General features: G+C 34.6%; 1 protein-coding gene across 1 annotated transcript; it reads right to left on the bottom strand.

Moving 5' to 3' along the window:
- Nucleotides 1–46: 46 nt before the first annotated feature.
- LOC117905042 (protein-L-isoaspartate O-methyltransferase 1-like) lies at nt 47–3349 on the bottom strand. Its single transcript, XM_034817913.1, has 4 exons — nt 3156–3349; nt 2165–2435; nt 1102–1266; nt 47–508 (listed from the first exon to the last, which is right to left on the bottom strand). Exons 1-4 carry the CDS (start codon nt 3159–3161, stop codon nt 258–260), a joined length of 693 nt encoding a protein of 230 aa, XP_034673804.1. The 5' UTR covers nt 3162–3349; the 3' UTR covers nt 47–257.
- Nucleotides 3350–27491: the final 24142 nt, after the last annotated feature.

Genomic DNA, 27491 nt, shown 5'->3' with positions numbered 1-27491 from the left:
TAACATTACAATACATGGAGTCTCATAACAATAGATTTCACAGCAGTTAAAAATAACTCAAAAGTCCATACTAATTGCAGACTAAAAATTTATTAACATAGACCAAGTTTCATTACCAGCAGGAGAATTTACAAAGACAGTTCCAAACCTAGACATTAAACCAACTACGCAGAAGCAGAACTTTGAAAGACACTATAACCAATGAGCAACAAATTGTTGCCCAGAGCCACGTTATTCAAGTGAAGGCCGGTGAAGGCTCAATAATCGCGCAACTGAGCCTCCCGACTTGTCAGTGGAACATAGCGGACAGAAGTCTCGCTGCGGATACTGATGGAGCCGTCCAGGTTCTTGTCCACAACCTTCAAATCCTGGAATATGTTCCCAACAGGAATGACCATTCTACCTCCGGGCTTCAACTGATCAATAAGTGGCTGTGGTATCTCAGGTGCTGCGGCTCCGACGTGAATTGCATCATATGGTGCACACTCAGGCCAACCTAGCCTTCCATCTATCACCATGAATTTTAATCATTAGCATTCCAAAGAAAAAAGGAGGGAGAAATAAGCACCATGATTATACCCTGAGAAGATCTCTAGTTTCATCGACTTTCCTTTTACACAGTGCATGAAGCAGATTAAAGAAACTAGACAGCAAATAGGTAACTGCCAATTCGTTGTTCATTCCAAACAGTGGATCATTCATCCCTAGCAATTGATGTTCATATGACAGCAAACAGTCATTTATTTTCCCTCAAGATCCCACTGGTAATTGGCGCACACGCACCAAGAGGGGTTCAAAGAGAAACCATCCTAACCTGACTACAAATCAGCATGATCAAACATTTCCAACGTGTATTTGGTTTTTATACACTTCCAATATAATTAGCCCAAGGGAAGCTTTTCCCAACCTTTTTTGTATACGATATTTCACACACAGAAATCACTTGAAGAGTGTCACTGTGACTGAGTGCCTTGACCTATTCGATTGGAGCAAAACCTGTCTATTTGTTGAACTACATAAACACAATTTCTCTTCCTTTTTTTCCTTATTTTTATTCTTCTTTGTTTTTAATGTTAACATTGCTAAGTCCCAGAAACATACCACCGGCATGCAGTTTGAGAGAACCTTCTTTTAATAACGGAGCCGCTGCACTCTTTTCGATATTCTTGATTGAAGAAGCAACCAACTCAGGTATGTGTTCTACTCCAACTGCACAACCTTGTGGTCCAACCATCAGTGCAAAGCAGGCTGTCAAATACCCCGTTCCTAAAATTTTAAAAAGAAAAACAAAATGGTCAGGTAATATAGAATCTTTAATCACAAAGAAATGCAGAATCCAGAAACTGCAGAGGATTTGCATTTCTGTAGAATCATGCTGAGTTTGGATTCAAAAGTTCCAAGTTAAAATGGTGTGGATAGAATGTTCTGAGGCCTTTGGATTCAAAGTTCCAAGTTCATACTGTAAAAGAAGATGATAATATTGAAAAGATCAACAGCTACTCAAGGCCAAATATTTCTATACAGTGTCAATGACTTAATAACTATCTTCATAGCTCTAAAATTCCAATTTACTCTCCCACCTATTATCCATGGTCTAACAAGGCTACTAGGAAATATTTAATCATGAGTGGAGGAAACTCCTACACTCTACTTCATGGTGGTTTCTCTTTGATATGAAGTTCATCCAGAGGAGATCCAGCTGCAACAAGTAGTGAATGGTCTTATCAATATACAAATGTGACTTCCAAGAAATTTCAATGGCACTCATATTCATCATTGTAGGAATTGGGTTCAAGCCTTTTCCCTACCCACTTCTCATCAATGGACTCATGGCATGCATTCTCATCGATCATTAATAAAAAGATTGCTTCAAAAGGGATTATACCAGTAGCTAAGGAAATTAAAGTACAACAAAAAAATTACATGATGTCACTTACATTTCAGATTTGTTGGCATCCATCAAGTCATATATTCAAAGAAACTACGGGAAAATCCAATGTAGGATGAAAAAAACCAACCATAAACAAATGCAAGTTATGCTGTTGAGGAAATTAGAAGATCTTGTTATCCTATATTCTTTTAGTACTAAAATTAAAAAGCAGCATCATAGAAGTAGTGCATGAATTAAATTATAGAAACACAAGAGATGAGAATTAAAATATACCAGAACCAACATCTAGAGCATGCATTCCAGGCTGCAAATTTTCCTGCAACAGCTCGAGGCATGTGGCATGCATATGAGGTGCCGAAATAGTGGCATTGTAACCTATCTGCATGGGGCTGTCGACATAAGGCGGGTTCCCATCAGGCACAAACAATGCTCTGTCAACAGTCTCCATTACTTGAGCTACCTTTTTCGAATTAATCACTCCATAGCGCTGCAAGTGCTCCACCATTGCTTTATTCTTATTGATCCCACTTCCAGAAAAGAATCGCTGTTAATCATCATAAAACAGCTTCACTACAATTGTTTCCTTTGTGATCAGAGCTTTCAAAATTATTAAGGGCTTGTTTGGTAACTAAAATATTTCATTTACAAAAAAGAAACTAAAAAAAAAACCAAAAAAAAAAAAAAAAAACAGGTCTCCTAGCTTTGCATGGGAAGTTGGAATTTTTTTTCTATAATTTTTAAGTTGCTGGCACTTTTCTAATTTCAGAGTAACCAAACAAGTTTTCCCAGCATCATTTATATTTTTTCTTATGTTTTTTTTAAAAAAATAAAATTATAATTATAAAAAACACAGTTATTAGTTCCGCTACCAAGCCAACCCTAAAATTGTTCTAAAGGATGGGAAATGAGAAATTGGATTTTTTTTTCTTTTCTTTTTTTAATCAAAGGCGAAGATAATTAATTGCACAACAACAAATGCCAGAACCCACTCATCATGAGAATCGCCATAATTACAGAAAACAAGAAGCAATAAATCCAGGAACTCACAATACTCATACCTAGATTTAATGTTCCCCTCCAAGAAATTCAAGAAATTACAACTCCAGCGGCAGAAAACGAATAACAGATTCTCAAACTCAAAAAAGAACCCTCAACCTTAATCAATCATTTCTAGAGCAGAATCTCCCAAAGACTGACTTAAATTCAACCACAGATATAATATTGGAATGATAAAAAGGAGTTCAGAAAAGAGAGGGATACAAACCTCCATCTTGAAAACGAGAGAGTTCCCCGTTAGGAACCTAGGATTTGGGGGATGCAGACAAGATAGAGTGGTCGAGGGCGCAGAGATAGCGAGGGAGTGCCGGTGGTGGTGATGCTGGTGGAGGGTGAAGGTTAAGAGGTGGTTAAGCGGCGCACAATAGCGGCAAGTGTAAGCTAACACTAGAGGAGATAGCATCCTTATTATTATTTTTTTTTATTTATATTTTTAAAAATTTTCTGGGAGATTCTCTCTCTTTTAACACCGTCAACTCACGTCGCACGCTTCTCTGTACACCGACTTATACCTCTCACGTGTGAACACCACTGGGCTCCTTTCACTGTTTGGGCCCTCCATGTTGAGCTTGTCCAATGCATTTACAGCAATTCTTCATCGAATGGGCCTCTACGGGCTTACCTGGGCTGCTCCTATTTGCCACTTTCCTATTAATAAGGCTTGTTGTGCATGGAGTGTGTTCCTTTATGGGCTTGGATAAAAATTTTCTATTATTTCACTGAATGTTTGAAATTATGTTAATCTTAACTTCTTTTGTTACCTCTAGTAATCAATTTTCTTTTGCTACCACATAAACTTCTAGTAATCGATAATTTAGTATGCCACCCTTGTATGTAACATTTGGATTACTTCATTCCCATCCCTCTATAATTAGGGTACATGCAAATCTTCCTAGGGATCTCTAGATCCTAGCAACATAAGCAAATATACATACAGAAAATTTTAGGATCTAGATAGATGTGTTTTACCTAATATATGGATATTCTCAAATCAAATCTTATCAATGAGGATGACATTGAATGTACGGTAGATCTTATAAACCCAAAAGCCTTCCGCCTAATGACCTTTTCTAGATCTTGACATGGAGGGGCAAAAGCTCCTAGGAGGGTTGGTGGCTAGAGCTTTTTTCTCTCGAGAATGAATGAAATGCAAAACTGAAGCCCTAACCCTTAAAGAAGAGTTTATACAAACTTCTAATTGGCTTGAAGTGGTTTGAACCCATCTTGAGTTTGGATAATTTAAACTAGTCCACACAGATCCTAATTGATTAATTAGCCTTAATCAATCCATTATCCTAATTAAGAGATATTGTATACAAGCTCTTGTGCAATATTATATATTTACTAAAACACCTTTATATACACAAGTAAACAAATAACACAACTAACATCATAAACTGTGCCACCATGGAAACTAAGCTTATGTGAGGACCACTAAGACTTATAAGTAATTATTGGCTCATCGGAATTCAATTTTGAAGTTAACATCCCACTACAAAAATTCAACTATACAGTATCTTATGTAATTATAATGAGATATAAGAATTTGGGTATGTGACTTACTATCAACTGGATGTTCCCACCTCATGAATTAATGTTTGTAATCTAACAAGGTGAATGTTATTAACTTCTCAAGATATATTGTCGATAAATTGGTGATATTTTGGTGGCTTCCTATGATTTTTGGTGACGTGGATTTCTCCACATTGTTTCATATTGTTGTTATTTGTTATACTGACATATCTTAGCAATTTCATGATTTGTTAATCTATAATCATGATGAACAACAATCAACACTTATAGCTAAGTTCATTATTTTAATACCTAAAAAACCTTAATTATTCTACCACTAAATGCATTGTAGTACCAAAAATTTATATTTTCAATTTATATTATCGAAAGTCATAAATATATACATGTGAATGTCTTATGCAAGTCATTAAGTTTATTTACATGATCATACTCAATTGCTTAAGTTCAAAATACAATAAAAATCATCAAGTGTTATTATTCATGTAATTATCATAAAGTCTTCAATCTATAGTCAAGCCTTATAACATTTAACACAAAGAGCTTGAATTTGAAAATTGGTTTAAGGAATGAGTTGATAACGCCTAATAGAGAACAATTATATTTTAAAATCAAGAGTATGAATTTGAAAATTTGTTTAGGGAATGAGCTAACAAAGCCTACTAGAATAATGAGATTTAGAGAGAAAAACTCTAATTTTTCTTTGATAACTTAAACCATAGAAAAAGCTAACATATATAAAAGCAGCATGACAATAGACTTGTCATTGAATCCCTGTAATTTAAGTAACAAAAAATCCCTTAAAATAAAGGATACATGCAGACAAAATTAAAATTGAGATTTCTAATACAATCATCCTTATCTTCTTATTTAAAATAGGAAATAAAATCGGAATCTAATCCCAAAAGACTAGGAAACTAATTCCTAAAATTTATGAATTAAATTGGAAATCCACACTCCCTCTCAAGTTAGGGAATAAATGTTAATCATTTCCAGCTTGGAAGTCCATTCTTCAAACTTTACTCTTGAAAAGACTTTCATTAGAACATCAACTACTTGAAGATATGTGGAAGTATGAATCAAGTCTAGTATGTCTTCTTTAATTTTTTCTTTGATGAAATGACAATCCAACTCCACATGCTTAGTCTTATCATGATGAACAAGAGCTTTGGCAATATTATTTGCAACTATATTGTCACAGAACACCTTCATTGGCTCTTTTGTTGAAAATTTTACTTCATCAAACAATCTTTTTAGCCATATTCCTTCACATATACTTTAAGCTAAACTCCTATACTTTGCCTCAACACTTCTTGTTATGCCACACATACATAGGTGCAATAGCTAATAGATGATTTTCGATTTGTAATTGACCCTGACTAATTAGAATTTAGTAGACTTCAACTTCCTTGTTTTTTTTTTATTTAAAAAAACGTTTCTTTTCCAAGAGTAATTTTCTAGTATCGAAGTATCCTATCAATTGCTTTAAAATGTTCTCATCGAGCTTGTTCATGAATTGACTTACAAACACCAACTAGAAAACCTACGTCAGGCCATGTGTAGGAAAGATAAATGAGCTTTCTTATAAGTCGATGATATCTTCCTGTATCAATCGAAGGACTATATTCTTTTAAACCAATTTTATAATTTGATTCCATTAAAGTGTTAGCAAGTTTGCATCATAAAATTCCATTTTCTTTTAGTAAGACCAAAATGTACTTACGTTGAGAAACCATAACACTTTTTTCAAAACGAGCAACCTCCATGCCTAGAAAGTATCTTAGAGTTCCTATGTCTTTGATTTTAAATTCTCTACTAAGAACTTTCTTTAAGCAGTCCATTTCTTTAATATAATTCTCTATCACAATAATATCGTCAACATAAGCAATAAGAATAATAATATTCCCATTTGGTGAATAAGGTATGATGGGCTTGTTCCAAAGAACACTCATGCTTCTTGGTTGCTTTTATGAACATATCAAACCACACTCTAGGCGATTGCTTAAGACTATACAAAGACTTTCGAAACTTGCAGACTTTATTAAATTTGCTTCTTGTCTTAAAACCCAGTGGAATTTCCATGTACACTTCTTTTTCTAAGTCACCACTAAGGAAAACACTTTTTTTTACATCTAATTGATAAAAGGGCGAATCTAAGTTAGCTATTAAGGATAACAAAACCCAAACTATATTGAGCTTAGTAATAGGAACAAAAGTCTCTTGGTAGTCTATGGCATATGTTTAAGTGAATCCCTTAGCAACAAGCCTTGCTTTGTAGCGATTTATACTTCCATTTGGTTTATACTTAACAGGGAAAATCCACTTGCATCCAATTGGCTGTTTTCTTTTTGGTTTATTTAAAAGTTCCTAAGTAGCATTTCTTTCTAAAGCACTAATTTCTTCCCCAATGACAACTTTCCATTCTTATTTTCCTAAAGCATCATGAATACTTTGTGGAATTTCTACATGGAATAGATTATTGTCAGATGCTTGATATCTAGGTGATAAACCATCATAATATACAAAACTGTAGATAAGATGTTGAGTGCATCCTCTCACATATTTCTTGAATGCAATAGGAACATCAAGATCATCATTAGTAATAATTTATTGAAGCCAAAATATGTGCTCCAATAGCACACATATTATATGATTTATGCAATATAAAAAGCTCAAATAATCCAACTTAACTCAAATTGATCCTATGACCCTAGTTTTGGATCTAACTTCTATTTGGTGCCTAATCTTAGGTTTAAGAGATGAAAAAAATGATAAATGTAAAAGTCATTATCAACCAAGGATATAGAAGGGTTTAAACATGCATAATCGAGAAACTCAGACTTGTGAACCATGAAAAGTCTAACTAAGGGCATGATAAGAAACTCATAGGCATGAAATACTAGCAATGATTGTTTTGGAGTGAGATAGAGAGCAAGTAACCATAATGGAAGAGGTTTGAGACAAATGCAATCAAGTTCACATGGAAATTAGGAACTCAAAATTTGGCCACAACATATATTCTGAATTTGAAGTGAAATTTGGAATACTTTTTTATGTCATTTTTAAGCATACTATATATTCTTTTGAAGCTCGAGAAGTCTAGAGTCCAACACTTCAAACAATGTGCAAATCGGATTGAAACGAAGAAGTTATGACAATTTGAAGACAATTGTGCAGAGCTAAAGGACCATTTCGAAATGATCCCAATTTCGAATTCACTTATTGCCACTTTGATGTTTCGCCTCTTCTACCTCCGGAATTGCATCTTAGGCACTGTATCTGCCATAAGAAGGCCCCACATGACTTGAAATCATTGTTTTATTATTTTTTTAGTCATTTTTAGGTAATTATTTGTAAGATAAGTGACCAATAGGAACATGCCACATGTTAAGTTTTTTGTGGAAACCATAAAAATGACAATTTTTAGGTTTTCTAGGGGGTTCTTGATTTTTTAAGAGGAAAGATGGCTTGAAAATTCTAGAGGGAAGGAAGAGGAGGAGAATGAGGAGGAGGATGAGGAGAAGAGAGGGGAGGTGGAGTCCTTGAAGGTTTTTCTTGATTTGTTTTCTTTCTCTTTTTATTATTGAATAATTTTTATTTTTTTTAATTTATTTGAAATCAAGAATTGATCTTTCTTATTCTTTTATGGTCTACGTATGTAAGGACATGCCCATAAGAGGCTAAAAAACCATCTTGGGATAAAACATGAAAACATATAGGTAGATTCAAAGGGAAACAATGGATGAAATTAGATTAATAATGGAATGAATGAAAGATTAGGGCACTAGTATTGAAATCAAAATACTCTCTAAAGTTAGTTTGACTTAGGAGATGGTACAATTGCATATTCCTTGATACTAGAGATTCTTGGTAATTCTTGATCCCTAGTTATCAAAGGTTTTTTCATTGTTATTTACCCTAAGGAAAATCTACACAGAGTGGTAAAAGTCTAGAAATATTAGACCTAAACTTAGACTTCATATCCATTCTATTAGGTAATTCAATGGAACAAAATAATAAAAGTCAAGATACAGATCAACTCTAAGGTATGGAACTTAGGTTGATCTTAATAAACCATGCATTTTGATTACCTAAGACTATTAAATCATATATCCTTGTTTCACCTAAAGGTTTATACTCCAAATTGGATTGTAGACTCCCAATCTTGATTAATTAAATTAAAAATCAATAATTATTTCTATAATTTAAATAGGTTTATTTAGGAAATTTGTATCTATATTTTATTCTGATTTATTTAAATTAGTTATCTTTTTACCTTTAATAAATAATTAATTCTTTGAATCTAAAAACAAATAAACATGGTAGAGCCGATCTCAAAGGACGACAATTTTTTGGTAACTCTATCTCTAGTTTTTCTTGGCCAAAGTTATCATGTATTTAGGTTTTTAGTATTTTATTTACAACAAAAAATTGTAGTCAATAATATTAGTTTGCATTTCATGAAAAATGTTACCTGGACCATCTGAGCTCGGTTTGGATTCATGTTTTTGCTTAGAAAATGTGTTATCCTCTATTTCCTCTTAGGATCTTTTCACCTCGAATAAACACAATGCTCGTTATTAATTGTAGGTTGAATATGGAAAAGAATGATCAAATCTTGGTTGTTAGGCAAACATGATTGAGTGATGATGATGTTAAACTCAGTCTTTAGTGAAATGGAGGGAATGAATGTAGACTCGGTCTTAGTATTTGATGAAATGAAGGTATTAAGCCAAAAATTACTTTCTTGTACAATTGAGTTCTCCCCTTGAATGTAAGTTTTAGGGTATTATGACTAGTTATTTTTTATTTATTTTAAAGTTACATATATGGAACTGTAGAATTTTCTAGTGATAGGTGAGTAGTATTTGTAACCTTTTTTAGTGGAATAGTAGCCAAGAAAGAGACATGTGATGGCCTTTATGTCAAGTCTGCTTTGAAATTATTCATGGATATGGACAAATGTCGTACACCCAAATACTTTTTATGGTAGAGATGAGAAGATTCAGGTATTTGGATAGGAGATGAGAAGAGCTCGACAAAGTGTTTGGATATGTAGGACTCTTGATGACATTTTATTAATGAGGTATATGGTTGTGAGGATTGCCTTACCCCAAAAATGTTTGGGAACATTTGTAGTGAACATAATAGATTTGACTACTTCAAGAAAATTTTAGTTTTTCCTTTCTACCACTTGGTTTTATTGAGGTGTGTCATCATAAGAGCTTTAATGTACTATAACCCTGACTCATTAGATACTCCCAAAGTATAGAATTGAAGTAATATTTGACATTATTTGATTTAAACACCTTGATTTTTGTTTGAAATTGTGTTTGGATCATACTATTGAAATTTAGTATAGTACAACCTTAGATTTTTCTTTCAGTAATTAAGTATACTTAGGTTATTCTAGTATGGTCATCAACAAAAAAGATACAAACCATTGAGCTCCTAAGATATTTCTTACTCTAGTGAGTCCTCATTTATCATGGTGAATGATTGCAAAAAAGTGAGATGTTTCTCACATGTTTAGATAATTGACACGCTTCATGTTGGAAACCTGGACTTTTGACAAGAGTACGGTAATTTAAAAAAATTATTCTTAAATTACCGTAGGAAAAAATGTAATTCCAAATGTATGGTAGTTTTTGCCAGGTAGGAGAGAGGGTCCACGTATAAATTTTTTTTTAAGCAAAATCATCTTTTGAAAAGACGATTTAAAAAAAAAAATTAAAAATGGAAATCGTCTCTAAAGAGACGATTTCCCTTGGAAATTAAAAAAAAAAATTAATATTACAAAAAATAAATTTTAAAAAAAATTAATATTACAAAAAATTGAAAATCCAAACTAATTTAAAAAAAATAAAAATTCAAAGGGAAATCATCTCTTGAAGAGACGATTTTCCCATTTAAAAAAAAAAATCAAAAGGGAAATTGTCTCTTTAAGAGACGATTTCCCATTAAAAAAAAATTAATATTACAAAAAATAAATTTAAAAAAAAGAAAAAAATCCAAAAAAAAAAAAAAAATGGAAATCCAAACTAAATTTAAAAAAAAATTCAAAGGGAAATCGTCTCTTGAAGAGACGATTTTCCCATTTAAAAAAAAAATCAAAAGGGAAATCGTCTCTTCAAGAGACGATTTTTGATTAAAAAAAAAAGAAATCATTCCTATTAAAAAAATTAATATTACAAAAAATTGGAAATCCAAACTAATTTTTTTTTTAAAAAAAAAAATTATTCAAAGGTAAATTTCCCATATAAAATAAAAAAAAAAAAATAAATCCCAAAGGGAAATCGTCTCTTGAAGAGACGATTTCCCATTCATTTAATACTTCAATTTACTACACACCAATTCCAATTGAAATTTGAAATTTGAAATTTGAAATTCAAACTTTAACCACTTATCCTATACACTACACTCTTACCTATTCATGTACTTATCTTATACACTACACTTACCTATTCCATACCTATTCATGTGTTGTCATATCCATCCATTTAATACTCCAATTTACTACACTCCACCAATTCCAACTTCTCATACACTATAAATTACCTTCTTCCTTCTAATTTTCCCCTTCAAACTTTTTCTTTCTAATTTTCACTTTCAAACTTCTTCACTCACATTTTGTCCATCTTCCCCACTTGAAAAATTTTCACCTTTCATCTTTGTTAGAATTTGAGCATATCTTATCTTCTATATTTTCTTCGACACTCACGTTGTTGCTTATAAGGTAATATTTTTGCTTTATTTGTATTTGAAGTTATTTTATGATGTATAGTTTTTATTATTATATCAGTTTTTAAATTTATTTGGATTATGTAATATTTGTTTGAATAATATTTATTGAAAATTGTTATTTTAAATAGATTAAATCATTCAAAAAATAATAAAAGATATTATGGACCCCGCATTTCAGCTCATGCGCTTCTACTCAATGGCGAACTCAATCTTTATTTTATTTGGTGAAAATTTGATTTTTAGAAAAAGACTTGGAGTCGCCACTTATTTTTGTTTTATTTTTTTAAAAGGAAAAATAAGAAAGAAAACCCTAAGTGTGACTCCTGAAGGAAAAACAGGTCTGTGAAAAACCAAGTTTGGGTCTAGGGGTCAGGTTACTTATTGGGAAGGTACGGTGGTGAACCGTAGCACCCCTCTAAGCCTGTATACATATGACCTCTACTAAACGAATTAAGGAAATCATGACAATTAATTAATTAATTATGAATACTAAGAAAAATAATCAATGTATAAGTCATTATGGCAATCAATATACAAAAAAATAATGATGAAATCTAATTACAAAAATACACTAAATGAATAATAAGAGAATTATGAAAAATGATTTATTGACTTAAATAAATAAAAGATATTAAAAAAAGTTTTAAAGAAATTTCAAGGGATTTTATTAAAAATGATTTTGAATTAATGATTTCAATTTATTTACTTACAAAAAAAAAAGAATCAGTTTATTTTCTCAATTTCATTTGAATTCAATTTTCAAAAAAAGCTATTTACACTTATTGTATCAAAAGAATTTATTACAAAATTTCAATTTGGGTATAAAAATTATTTTTACTTGCTTTTACTAGAAAATAATGAATTTTTACAATTTTATTTATAAAAGTATTTAGATTCATTTTCATTTAAAAAAGTGATTTTTAAAAATGATTTAAAATGACATAACTTTATTTGCAAAAGAGGTTTTAATTAAAAAAGAAAAAAAAGAAAAACAAGGATTTAAATCCTCTATTTCTAAAAAAACACTTTTAATCCCATTTTAATTAAGGAAAAAGAATTCGTTTGAAGAAATATTTTAAGACAATTTTATTAAAAATTAATTTTTGGAACAACTTTATTTACGAAACAATTTTTTGGACAATTTTTATTAAACAAAGAAATTTTTTTTTTTTGAACAATGTCATTAAAAACAATTTTTCGAATTCTATTAAAAACATTTTTTTTTATTTTTCGAAATGCATTTTTCTGAATTTTTATAAATAATAAAAAACTTTCTTTTATTAAAAAGAATATTTTAAATTAGTATTTTATTAGAACATATTTACTGAATTCTTCCTCTCATTTAAACAAAATTTCTAATTTGTTTGATGTTCAATTCTGTACACACTTAATAAATATATCACGAACAAACATTTACAAGAACTAATTAAAATAAAACCAAATAAAAGTGGGAAATAAAATATGTACTCAAATAAACTTACAACAAGCTCCACGTGTCATCAATTCGTACTCAGCCAACAAGATTTTAGAATGGGTCCATGCAAAAACAAAAATAGCACAAATGTAAATATCTAGAGATGTATAAAATCCCAAACAAATATTCAAACCCAAATTCCAATTTCAAATTAGTCTCATAAATTTCATCAATTAAAATGAGCCCAAATTACTATAGGTCTTAACCCAGAACATCCAAATTAATAACCAAAAATATAAACACAATCAACCAAACCTAAAATTGGATAAATTAAAATAAATTCTACTAGGCCTAAATTTAATATTCCATAATCTAAACCTAGTTTAATATACATCACAATTGTCCCATGTCCAAATTAAACAATTCAAATTGGCCAAGCTCATATCAAATATTCAAATAATCCAACAAATCCCACCCACATTACGTGCCCCAAAATTCACATAAATTAACAAGCCCTCATAAAAAAAAATAAAAAAAATATATGGTCAAGAGAAATAATATTTCAAGCTCAATCCAATAAGTCCAAACAAATAACAACTTAACAATAGGCTCAAGTCCAAATAAACAATATGCAATTGATATAATCCAAATATCCCCAAATTAATCACCAAATACAATATACCCACAAACCCAAATTAACAAATTTCAAATTGATTCACTAATAATAAATTAAATCAAATTACGTATTAATTTACCAATAAAAATTAACCCCAAATTTCATATTAATTCAATGATCCAAATTTCACAAACAACAATTACTACTAAAATAAAATAAAATAACAACAATAATAATAACAATAACAATAACAATAACAATAACAATAACAATAATAATAATAATAATAATGATAATAATAACAATAATAATAACAATAATAATAATAATAACAATAACAATGATAATAATAATAATAATGGAAAATGAGTGATACGGGAAGTGAGAAAATGAGAGAAAAAGGGAGGGGTCACCGGCCGATAGGGCTCACCGGCGGCGATTGGCCGACGACCCTACCGACGATAGTGAGATTGATGGCTTTTTGAAAAACAAATAATAATAATAATAATAATAATAATAATAATAATAATAATAATAATAATAATAATAATAATACTAATAATAAAATTAAAAAGAAAAAAAATAATAAGAAAATGGGGGATGAAGGGCACTAAGAATGGCGTCAGCTTGGAGTTGAGTGACAGTGTGTGGGGAATTGGGGAGGAAAAATGGAGAGAAAAAAAAAAGAAAACAACAAAATAAAAATAAAAATAGGCGCCGGCATTTGTGGAGAAAAAAATGGAAAAAATGGGGGGAAGAAAATAAAAAAAAAGCGAATCAGGGGTGCTTGCTGAGAATGAGAGTGGAGTTGTAGAGAGAGCATGAGTGGAAGAGGAAAAAAGAGAAAAAAAAAATTAAAAATTGGGGGTCGGCTGTTTTTCCGAGTTGAGGGAGAGAGAAAAAAAGGAGAGAAGAGAAATGGGGGAAAAATCTTGGGAATTGGGAGGAAAAGATGGGGGGAAAAGAAGGGGGGGGGGGGGAGGAGAGGCGGCCAAAGGGAGTTTTTTTGGGGGAAGAGAGAGAAGAGTGGGAGGGAAAAAAAAGAAAGGAAAATAAAAAAAATAAAATGGGAGAAATGAAGTGGTGGCTGGTGGTAAGGAGTATGGGAGGAGAGAGAAAAAAGTGGGTGGGTGAGGGTAGGTGGAAGAGAAAAGGGAAGAGAGAGAAGAGAGGAAAAATAAAAAATAATAATAAAACAAAAATAAATAAATAAAATATAAATATAAAAATATAATAGAATATAATATAATAATAACAACAAATAAAATGAATAAATCAAAATAAAAAAATAAAAAAAATAAAAAAATAATTTACAAAATAATGAAAACTAAAAATTAAAGGGTGAGTGGGAAAAAAAAAACACACATGTAATTGGGATTTAAAATTGGGCTTAAAATTAATGTAAAAATAAAATTGGGACAAATTTTGGGGTCTACAAATATGCCCCTTTTCGGTAGAGTTCACGAGTAAAGTGAGTGTATACACAAGCGAAACGAGGTGAACTTTGCCGAAGAACAAGAAAGACCACCAAATTTGTCCTAGTATGACATGGGCTCTCTTAAACCAAAACAAGAACAAAGAGGCTCTAAATGCCTAAATGAGTATGCATAATGGCTTCGAATGCCAAAACTAAAGGAACATGATGGCTCTGAACGCCTAAATGAACAATGGCTCTGAATGCCAAAATGAAGACATGACTCTGAACCCCAAACTAAAGAAGATGATGGATCTAAAATGTCAAACTGAAGAAGATAATGGCTCTAAATGTCAAACTGAAGACATAGCTCTAAACGCCTAAAACTGAAAGAGATGGCTCAAAATGCTTAAAACTGATGAAAGTGGCTCAAAATGCCTAAAACTGGGAGAAATGGCCTTGAACGCCTGTACTGAAGACATGGCTCTGAACGCCTAAACTAGGATAGAGAGCTTTGAACGCCTAAAACTAGAAAATACGGCTTTGAACGCCTAAAGCTGATGAATATGGCTTTGAACGCTTAAAACTGATGAAAGAAATGGCTCTGAACACCTAAAACTGGAAAAGATAGCTCTGAACGCCTATGAAGAAAAATGGTGGTTTTGAATGCTTAAATGGTGAAAATGGATTTGGATCGTGAGTTGAGGGCTCTAAATGCTAAGAATGACTCTGGATTATAAATAAGAAGAATGACTCTAGGTCGTGAGCTCAGGGCTCTGAATGCTAAGAATGACTCTAGTTCATAAATGAGAAGAATGACTGGGTCGTGAGCTTAGGGCTTTAAATGGATAGCCGATCAAGATGCTTTTCGGCTCGTGGTGCCGGGTCGAGGCCACTCACATGCGGCTAGAATGATGAAAATGAAACATCTCAGGGATGTGAAGGATAAGAACGACTCCGGATCGTGAGGTCAGGGCTCGGAATGCCATGAATGACTCTAGGTCATGACGCAATGAGTAACTTAGGGTTATAATGAATGGCTCAGGGCTAGGTAAACAGCTCAGGGCTATGAGCTCCAGACTCTATGACTGATCGACTAGAAAGAGGATGCGATACGCAAACTCCAAGTCATGCCACTCATGGGCGACCAAATGATGAAGGCTCAGCTCAGGACTGGAAAGACTCTGGATCTTAAATGAGAAATATGACTCTAGGTCATGAGCTCAAGGCTCTAAATGGAAAGAATGACTCTGGGTCATGAATAAGAAGAACGACTCTGGGTCGTGAGCTCAGGGCTTTAAACATCTAAAGTGAAGAAAATGACTCTGAATGCTAAACTAAAAGAAAATGACAACCCTAAATGCTAGCAACGTGGCTCTGAGCACCGAACTAAAAGAAAATGACAACTCTAAATGCTAGGAATGCGACTCTGAATGCTGAACTAAAGGAAAATGGTGGCTCTAAATGCTAAGCTGACTCATGTCTCTAAATGCCAAACTGAAGAAATATGGTGGCATCTAAATGCCAAGTTGACCAATGGCTCTAAATGTCAAACTAAAAATATGATGGCTCTGAATGCCAAGCTGACTAATGGCTCTTAATGTCAAACTGAAGATATAATGGTTCTGAAAGCTAAGCTGACCAACGGCTCGGAATGCCTGACTTTGGACTCCAAACTGTGGAGAAATGGTGGCTTTGAACGCCAAACTAAGGATACGATGGCTCTAAAAGCCAAACTGTTGGGAAATGGTGTATGCCTGACTGTGAACAATGGATCTGAATGCCAAACTGTGAACAATGGCTCTAAATACCAAACTGCAAAGAGATGATGGCTCTAAAAGTCTGAATGTGAATGATGGCTCTGAACGCCAAACTGTAGAGAGATCATGACGACTCTAAATGCCAAACTGTGAACAATGACTCTGAACACCAAACTATGGAGAAATGATGGCTCTAAACGCCTGAATATGGACGATGGCTCTAAACGCCTGAACTGTGGATAAATCATGACAACTCTCAATGCCAAACTGTGAACGATGGCTCTGAATGCCAAACTGTGAGCGACGGACTCTAAATACTAAACTATGGAGAGATGAAGGCTCTGAACGCCTGAATGTGAACGATGGCTCTGAACGCCTGAACTGTGAATAAATCATGGCGGCTCTAAATGCCAAACTGTGAACGACGACTCTGAACGCCAAACTGTGAGCGACGGGCTCTAAATACCAAACTATGGAGAGATGATGGCTCTGAACGCCTAAATGTGAACGATGGCTCTGAATGCCTGAATGTGGACGATGGCTTTGAACACCTGAACTGTGGATAAATCATGACGGCTCTGAATGCCAAATTGAAGACATGGCTCTGAATGCCAAATTAAAAAAAAAAAAACTGATAACACTGAATACTAAAGACGAAGCTCTAAATGCCTAAACTTAACTGACAACCCTGAACGCTAGGAACGTAGCTTTAAACGTGGAAAATGTGGCAATGAATGCCCGATCGTGATAGGATGATGGATCTAAAAGCCAAACCGGATATGCAGCTCTGAACGCCAAACTGAAAGCATGGCTCTGAAGAGAACTGAAATACCTAAATGTCAAACTAAGAAGGACGACTCTGAACGTCAAACTGAGAAGGAATGATGATGACTCTGAACCCCGAAACTGAAAATACGACTCTGAACATCAAGTTGAAAACCAATGATGGCTTTGAACGCCAAAACTGAGAATATGACTCTGAACGTCAAACTAGGAAGTGATGATAGCTCTGAACGCCGAAACTGAGAATGCGACTCTGAACGTCAAACTGAGAAGTGATGACTCTGAACACCGAAACTGAGAAGCGATGATGGCTCTGAACGTCGAAACTGAGAATGCGATGAGGATGGCTCTGAATGTCGATACTGAGATGGCTCTGAACGCCGAAATTGAGAAGCGGTGATGGCTCTGAAGGCCGAAACTGAGAAGCGATGATGATGGCTTTGAACGCCGAAATTGAGAATGTGACTCTGAATGTCAAACTAAGAAGTGATGATGGCTCTGAACGCCGAAGCTGAGAACGCGACTCTAGATATCGAGCTAAAGAAAAACGGCAGCTTTGAACGCCAAACTAAAGATAAAACTCTGAATGCCAAGACGACGATGTGGCTCTAAACGCCAAACTGAAGGTGTGGCTCTGAACGCTAAATCGAAAAAGAGAGGGTGGCTCTGAATGCCAAACTGGAAAGAGATGGTGACTTTGAACACCAAAATAAGAAGGGATGGTGGTTCTGAACGCTGAAACTGGAGATGCGGCTTTGAACGCCGAAACTGTGAAATGATGATGGCTCTGAACACCGAAACTGAGAATGATGGTGACTTTGAACACCGTAATTGGAAATGCGGCTCTTGAACGCCGAAATAAAGATGTGGCTCTGAACGCTGAACAAAAAAGCAAGGATCTGAATGTCGAAATGAAAATGTGGCTCTGAACGCCAAACGGAAAATGAACAACTCTAAATGCCAAGCAAAAAAGGTGGTAGCTCTGATGTCGAAATGAAAATGCGGCTTTGAACACCAAACTGAAGATGCAGATCTGAACGCCAAACTGAAGATGCGGCTCTGAACGCCAAAATAAAGATGTGGCTTTGAACGCTAGGAACGTAGCTTTAAATGTGGAAAATGTGGCAATGAATGCTAGATCGTGATAGGATGATGGCTCTAAACGCCAAATCGGAGATGCGGCTCTAAACGCCAAACTGAGAATGATGGTGACTCTAAACGCCGTAACTGGAGATGCGACTCTGGAACGCTGAAATAAAGATGTGGCTCTGAACGCCGAACAAAAAATTAAGGATGTGAATGTCGAAATGAAAATGTGGATTTGAACGTTAAACGGAAAATGAACGATTCTAAATGCCAAACGAAAAAAGTGGTAGCTCTGATTTCGAACTGAAGATGTGGCTTTGAACGCCAAAATAAAGATGTGGCTCTAAACACCGAACAAAAAAACAAAGATCTGGATGTCGAAATGAAAATGCAGCTCTGAACGCCAAAATAAAGAAAGATGGTGTCATTAAATGCCAAAATGAAAATATGGCTCTGAACACCAAAACTAAAGGAAGAAAATGGCACCGAATGCCAAGCTGGACAATGGCTCTGAATGCCAAATTGAACCGATAACTAGGAATGTCAGGCTGAAAAAGATGACTCTAAACGCGGTGACTGAGAAGACATGGTGGCTCTGAACGCCAAGCTGAAAATGGACAACTTTGTACGTCGTATCCGAGAATGATGGTGGCTCTGAATGCCAAACGGCAAGGAAACGATGAGGGGGGGAAATATGCCCTAGTGTAGCATGCCACCACAACTCTCCATCCTCTGAGAAGATATAAAAGAGACTCCATGAGCCTCAAGAGATGCTCTGCTAACGAGCTAGAATGATCAAATCGACTACAAACATAGTCTCGCAACCCATTCGTCTGGATCACGAGGCCTGACGAGATGTCACAATGAGCCAGACGTCTTTATCTCGAAATGCTCTGCTTGAGGAATCCATCGTCATCTCAAATGGGTAATCTACTAGGGAGTCTCAAGATAATAATCCGCTAGGGTAACTACCACGATCTCATCAAAACAATCTACTGCGGGGTCATGGATAGCGGGACAATCACAACCTGAATGTCATGCTCCACCGAAAGCTCATCTCGATGAAAATCACAGGAATAGTGACCAGTAAAGCAAATACAGTATCTCTCGGCTGAGTGATGAAAACTGTAACAGATCTGTGAGAGAACAACCATCTCCATAACTAAAGGAAAGAATATGCCCCAGCATTGCATCAGATGTACCCAATATGCCCTGATAACTCAAGAATAACTCCATGGGGATGCATAAAAGATCTGACATGTACTCCACTGAAATGGTGATGTGGGAACCTATGCACCTGGAGTAACTCCACCCAAGAATCATGACAATATCGGAAAATATAAGCCTGACTTAAAGACTCAATAAAGGCTCCACCAGAGAATCGGGACAAAATGAAATCGAATCATCAACTTGACGTGTATCTCACAACTGGGAATGATCATGCAAATCCATGGAGATCTACAAATCTTGATCGAAAGAGTGAATATGCCCCAGTATGGCATCGAATGTGTGACAGATCGAAAAGATCAAATGACATCAAATCATCAATCATCAACTATGCAATCCTGGTCACCCGAATCCATAACTAAATCATATTCGCAGAGCCAAGATGTATCTCTCGGATGAAGAAGCATGATGGCATCTAAGTGCCGAGAAGTGCGGGCCTAGCTGGATGGCTCTCGGGATGCTCCACTGAAGAATCATCATAAAAATAACGAACAGGTCATCGTCTCGATGCGCATCCCATAAGTGGGAGTGATCACACAGCTCCATGAAGATCTATTACTCTCATCCAAAATGAAAATATGCCCCAGTATGGCACCAGATGTACGATAGGTCAGAAATCGGGTGACATGAAATCATCCATCATCAAATACGTGATCTCCGTAATCCAAATCAAACTCAAACATCTATGAAATGTCTCCCGGAATAATAAGCATGACGACAACCAAATGCCAAAAAATGTGGGCTTGGTTGAATAGATCCAGAGAGGCTCCACTGAAGGATCATGATAAAATAATGAACACGTCATCGCCTTGGCGTACATCTCGCAAGTGAGGATAAGCATGCAACTCCGTAAAGATCTGTAAATCTCGTGCATGATGGAAATATGCCCCAGTATGGCGTCGAATGTACGGTAGGTCAGAAACCAGGTGACATGGAATCATTTATCATCGAACATGTGATCTCCGTGATGCAAATCAAATCTAAACAACTAGGGAACGTCTCCCAGGATAAGAAGCATGGCGGCAACCAAATGCCGAGAAATGTGGGCCTGGCTGAATGGCTCCACAGAGGCTCCACTGAGGGATCATCATAAAATAGCGAACCAGTCAATCATCTCAGCGTACATTTTGCGAGTGGGAACAAGCATGCAACTCTGTGAAGATCTGTAGATCTTGCCCGAAATGGAATTGCCCTAGTATGACATCGAATATGTGATAGATCAGAAAAATCAGGTGACATCAAATCATCTATCATCAAGCTCATGATCCCGATAATCCAAACACAGCTGAATTAGATCTAAACATCAAAGAGGCGACTCCTAGAAGAAGAAGCATGACGATATCTAAATATCAACCAGATCTCAAACACCTGTCTAAGTAGAGGCTGTCGAAGACGACATCTGATCTTATGGCCTCAGGGTGGTCTTAAGACATGGGACGTAACGTAGGCCAAGGTGATAAGGTGATAGAAATGAAGAAAAACTAGGCTTAAATACCCAATGATAAAAAACCCATGCCCTCATATATGAAATGCAACATGTATAGTGAATCCCGTGAGCCATGGACCTGAGGATGCCTAACGTGAATATGATGTCGATGAGAAGACAAATGAAGCAAAATGAACTGATAGTGATATGTGTAATGATGATGCGAATAGAGTATCAAACCCAAGATGGGTTACTGTAAGAAAATAATAAGACGTGAAGTGAAAATGATGAATCAGAAGTGAAAACGAGGATGATGATGAAACAAATAACACAAAGAGGAGTAGTGATCAACTCAAATCAGACATGGAGTAAAGTCACATCAACAATGAAAGTAATGATGGAAAGGACATGACCCAGAGCTCCTAAGAGAAGGTCACTCATCTCGCTCTCAAAATATACAATAAAAATGAATACAAAGCATGGAGGGTCTCGGAAAGCTCACATACGAACTCTCATCAACAAACATACTCAAGTAAGTGACCCTCGAACATCAATATACATACTCAATGATATAAAATAATACACACATGTGTTTTTTTTTTTTTGTTTTTTTTTTGTTTTTCAATTTTTTTTTCATTTTTTTTTACATATATACGAATGTACACACCCTGAACATGAACAAGATAAGCCCCCAAGATGATATCAATAATGGATAGACACGCTCTCGAGCGTTAAAGTAACAAAAACTCTCTCTAACAAGATGACCTTCTCAAACTAAGAATCTCTGAACCAGTGTCCGTGGGATAGATAGTGGTAATGATGTGACTACCCTCCATGTAATGAACTAAGAAGGATCACCACTCAGGGTGGAAAGAATATGAAGCAAAACAAACAATAGATAGAATAAAGAAGAAGAGATGAAGAATACAACCAATGAGATACGATGGAATGCAGTGATGCAATGATGATGAAAGATAATGAGAAAAATGCGCTCCTAGGTCCAAGGCTCATGGAACTCCTAAACAATGAATGCATACACTAAATGACCCTTATCCCGGTGTGAAAAATGTGAGCAATGAAATAAGAAAGAAAGGTTATAATGCACATGCGAGGCTTAATGGGCTAGCAACGGACTATATATCAAAAGGGAATAACAAGGTATATGGCTAACCGAAATGATGGCCACCCATCCTACGACCATGGTCTCAAACATAGTATCTCTTTAGCTGATCCACATTGGTCGGCTTCGAGAATTGGTTTCCATCTAAATCCATCAACCATACAGCGCCCTCTGGGGTCAACTCCCTGATGAAATAAGGTCAGCTCCAACTGGGTCTGAACTTCCCTCTAGGATCTCTAATCAATCCTCTGATGACCCTCAAGACTAAGTCACCTCTTTATAATGGTCAATCAACAATCTTTGCTATCTTCCCTCACCAGCAGGAGATGAAGGAAGAAATGGACTCATCTGATCTCTGTCTGAAACCCTTAAGCTCTCTCATCGACACATCTACGATAGTACTAAATGAAAACTGTCACAGAAACTCTTAAGCTAGGTCATCCCATGTCCTACGTCGCAAGGACTCCAAAGATGCAAACCAATGCTAGTGCGCCACTCAGAGATAAAGGAAACATGGTGATCATCTGTGACTCGTCTAACCCATGGGCCCTTATCATAGTACTGTAGAGTAGAAGATGAATACATGGACAACCAACGCCCGTGTACCTCTCAATGTCAAGCATCCTGAACTTGGCCGATAGACTGGCCACTGGTATACTATCAAGATCATCCCAAACTGATGAACTGTCAGATACCCTCAACTGCTTGATACGCTGCTCAATAAGATCCATGCATGCGTATCCTCAAAGACTGTGGTCTGTACTACTGCAGGTGAGGCAACCTCAGAATGACCATGTAATAGATAAGGTGGCAATGAATCATAAGGCGTCTCATCCTGAACTACAAGTTGTCTACTCTGCTGACTGTCTATCTCCTGTTTGAGACTGGCCAAGGCCTATTGAATAGAAGCTATGGCGGTCGTGAACTAATCAACTGTGACAACCCGCTGATCCATGTCTGATCTCTCGGAAAAGCGAACTAAGCTCCCCTTTACTCTGACCCAAGACGGTAAATCCACACTGAGAATGAAGAACCAATCCTGAAGAGCATGAAGCACAAGATATGGTATGCATAGTGAAAACATGGAAGAAATGTTAGTTTGAACTGGAATGAGCAAAGCATCGAAGTGTAGAAGGGTTGTCCAACTGTAACTCAAACCCGTACTGATCTTGGTGCACCCTTAATTGGAGACTAAAAGAGGGAATACTGGATCCAAAATATGACCAAAGAGGCTCTGAAAGCCTTTAGATGCATCCATGTGTAGGGAGGGAGTCTTAGTCGAATGATCTACGACTCAACCTACGAGGTCAAGATGACTCTAAAATGATAAGGGTGGACTTTAAAAGATCCCTAGCAGAAGCAATCATAACCTCCGACAGTACGCAAGCCTCTGCACACCTCCAAAAAGACGGGGCGCTTCCATGCAAGGTGGACATCACCTCCACACATGCACTACCTCGGCAGCCCAGGGGGTTTCCTATGGTGAAACCTCTCAAACTCTCATCGCTCAATAGTCAAGAGGTGTAGGTGCATATGAAAATCCTATGAAGCTAAAGTAGAAAAAAAAAACACACTGATCACACAAATATCCATGAAACCTAGTTCTGGGCTATATAGGTCTTCAAAGATCGAACTCCAATCAGCATCAACGTGTCGGCCTCCTCTAGAATGCTCCCGAACATCGATATAACCCGTCGCTAGACCCTACTCCTAATCGCTAGCTCGGTCGAAGAGCAAACAAAGTAACAAGTCTCATATCAAATACGAGATCAAGTGAAATAAGGTCGATCGAGTATAAGGAGTTGGAGGTAAAGGGATAGATGTGTGTCCCACACAGACAAACAATACATGCATCACATAAAAGAATATCAGTCATGCAAATAACAAGTATATCACTCATATCTACACACAAGATAGGCAAAAATATGATAAGCAAGATAGGAATATAACAAGAATAGACAATATGTCGAGATAAACAAGATAATATACAACAAATAGAATCAATCATGCCAAGATGAATGAGATATACAAAAATGAGAATATACATGTCCAGGAAAGCAAGATAATCATACAACAAGAAGAGTCACTATGCTAAAGTAGGTAAGAGAATCAACCGATGTAATCAACATATCAACATCACAAATGAACATAACAACCAAACATGTATTACAGACAAAACATACCAAAGCTCTCAACGTGTAATCAACAATCAATCATACCAAGACACATAGAGAGGGGTATCCATTGATCGACTAATCAAACACCACATTCCCCTCAACTCGAGTTCAAGTTTGACCCTCTTAAAATCCCCAGCGGAGTCGCCATTTTGTGGACCCCGCATTTCGGCTCATGCGCTTCCACTCGATGACGAACTCGATCTTTATTTTATTTGGTGAAAATTTGATTTTTAGAAAAAGACTTGGAGTCGCCTTATTTTTGTTTTATTTTTTTTTTAAGGAAAAAACAAAATAAGAAAGAAAACCCTAAGTGTGACTCCTGAAGGAAAAACAGGTCTGTGAAAAACCAAGTCTGGGTCTGGGGGTTAGGTTACTTATTGGGAAGGTACAGTGGTGAGCCGTAGCACCCCTTTAAGCCCGTATACATACGGCATCTACTAAACGAATTAAGGGAATTGTGGCAATTAATTAATTAATCATGGATACTAAGAAAAATAATCAATGTACAAGTTATGATGGAAATCAATATACACAAAAACAATAATAAAATCTAATTACAAAAATACACAAAATGAATAATAAGAGAATTATGAAAAATGATTTATTGAATTAAATAAATAAAAGATATTAAAAAAAGTTTTAAAGAAATTTCAAGGGATTTTATTAAAAATGATTTTGAATTAATGATTTCAATTTATTTACTTACAAAAAAAAGAATCAGTTTATTTTCTCAATTTCATTTGTATTCAATTTTCAAAAAAAGCTATTTACATTTATTGTATCAAAAGAATTTATTACAAAATTTCAATTTTGGTACAAAAATTATTTTTACTTGCTTTTACTAGAAAATAATGAATTTTTACAATTTTATTTACAAAATTATTTAGATTCATTTTCATTTAAAAAAGTGATTTTTAAAAATCAATTTAAATGACAACTTTATTTGCAAAAGAAATTTTAATTAAAAAAAAGAAAAGTAAGGATTTAAATCCTCTATTTCTGAAAAACACTTTTAATCCCATTTTAATTAAGGAAAAAGAATTCGTTTGAAAAAAATATTTTTAGACAATTTTATTAAAAACTAATTTTTGGAACAACTTTATTTACGAAACAATTTTTTGGACAATTTTTATTAAACAAAGAAATTTTTTTGAACAATGTCATTAAAAACAATTTTTCGAATTCTATTAAAAACATTTTTTTTTATTTTTCTAAATGCATTTTTCTGAATTTTTATAAATAATAAAAAAACTTTCTTTTATTAAAAAGAATATTTTAAAATTAGTATTTTATTAGAACATATTTACTGAATTCTTCCTCTCATTTAAGCAAAATTTCTAATTTATTCGATGTTCAATTCTGTACACACCCAATAAATATATTACGAACAAACATTTACAAGAACTAATTAAAATAAAACCAAATAAAAGTGGGAAATAAAATATGTACTCAAATAAACTAATAACAAACTCCACGTGTCATCAATTCGTACTCAACCAACAAGATTGTAGAATGGGTCCATGCAAAAACAAAAATAGCACAAATGTAAATATCCACAGATGTATAAAATCCCAAACAAATATTCAAACCCAAATTCCAATTTCAAATTAGTCCCATAAATTTCATCAATTAAAATGAGCCCAAATTACTATAGGTCTTAACCTAGAACATCCAAATTAATAACCAAAAATACAAACACAATCAACCAAACCTAAAATTGGATAAATTAAAATAAATTCTACTAGACCTAAATTTAATATTCCATAATCTAAACCTAGTTTAATATACACCACAATTGTCCCATGTCCAAATGAAACAATTCAAATTGGCCAAGCCCATATCAAATATTCAAATAATCCAACAAATCCCACCCACATTATGGGCCCCAAAATTAACATAAATTAACAAGCCCTCATAAAAATAAAAATAAAAAAATACATGGTCGAGAAATAATATTTCAAGCTCAATCCAATAAGCCCAAACAAATAACAACTTAACAATAGGCCTAAGTCCAAATAAACAATATGCAATTGATATAATCCAAACATTCCCAAATTAATCACCAAATACAATATACCCACAAACCCAAATTAACAAATTTCAAATTGATTCACTAACAATAAATTAAATCAAATTACGTATTAATCTACCAACAACAAATTAACCCCAAATTTCATATTAATTCAATAATCCAAATTTCACAAACAACATTACAACTAAAATAAAATAAAATAACAACAATAACAATAACAATAATAATAATAACAATAATAATAATAATAATAACAATAACAATGATAATAATAATAATAATGATAATAATAATAATAATAATAATAATAATAATAATAATAATAATAATGGAAAATGAGTGATACGAGAAATGAGAGAATGAGAGAAAAAAGGAGGGGTCACCGGCCGGCAGGGCTCGTCGGCGACTCTATCGGCGATAGTGAGATTGATAGCTTTTTGAAAAACAAATAATAATAATAATAATAATAATAATAATAATAATAATAATAATAATAATAATAATAATAATAATAATAATAATAATAATAAAATTAAAAAGAAAAAAAAAAGATAATAAGAAAATGGGGGATGAAGGGCACTAGGAATGGCATCGGCTTGGAGTTGAATGGCAGTGTGTGGGGAGTTGGGGAGGAAAAATGGAGAAAAAAAAAAGGAAAGGAAAAAATAAGAATAAAAATGGGCGCCGGCGTTTGTGGAGAAAAAAATGGAGAAAATGGGGGGAAGAAAATAAAAAGAAGTGAATCAGGGGTGCTTGCTGAGAATGAGAATGGAGTTGCAGAGAGAGCATGAGTGGAAGAGGAAAAAAGAGAAAAAAAAAAATTAAAAATTGGGGGCCGGCTATTTTTCCGAGTTGAGGGAGAGAGAAAAGAGGAGAGAAGAGAGATGGGGAAAAATCTTAGGAATTAGGAGGAAAAGATGGGGGGAAAAGAAAATTGGGGGGGGGGGGGGGGGGGGGGGGGGGGGGGGGGGGAGACGGCCAAAGGGAGTTTTTTTGGGGGAAGAGAGAGAAGAGTGGAAGGGAAAAAAAGAAAAGAAAATAAAAAAAATAAAATGGGAGAAATGAAGTGGTGGCTGGTGGTAAGGAGTGTGGGAGGAGAGAGAAGAAAGTGGGTGGGTGAGGGTAGGTGGAAGAGAAAAAGGAAAAGAGAGGAAAGAGGAAAAAAAAAAAATAAAACAAAAATAAATAAATAAAATAAAAATATAAAAATATAAT

This window comes from Vitis riparia, chromosome 17, assembly GCF_004353265.1.
Source record: "Vitis riparia cultivar Riparia Gloire de Montpellier isolate 1030 chromosome 17, EGFV_Vit.rip_1.0, whole genome shotgun sequence".
Taxonomy (NCBI): Eukaryota; Viridiplantae; Streptophyta; class Magnoliopsida; order Vitales; family Vitaceae; genus Vitis; species Vitis riparia.
This window is presented reverse-complemented; position numbering and strand designations above follow the sequence as displayed.

Coding starts and splice junctions, on each gene's coding strand:
- LOC117905042 (XM_034817913.1), bottom strand. Junction 1,267..2,164: donor TGCTCTAGATGTTGGTTCTG/GTATATTTTAAT, acceptor TTAAAATTTTAG/GAACGGGGTATTTGACAGCC. Junction 509..1,101: donor TCTCAAACTGCATGCCGGTG/GTATGTTTCTGG, acceptor TCATGGTGATAG/ATGGAAGGCTAGGTTGGCCT.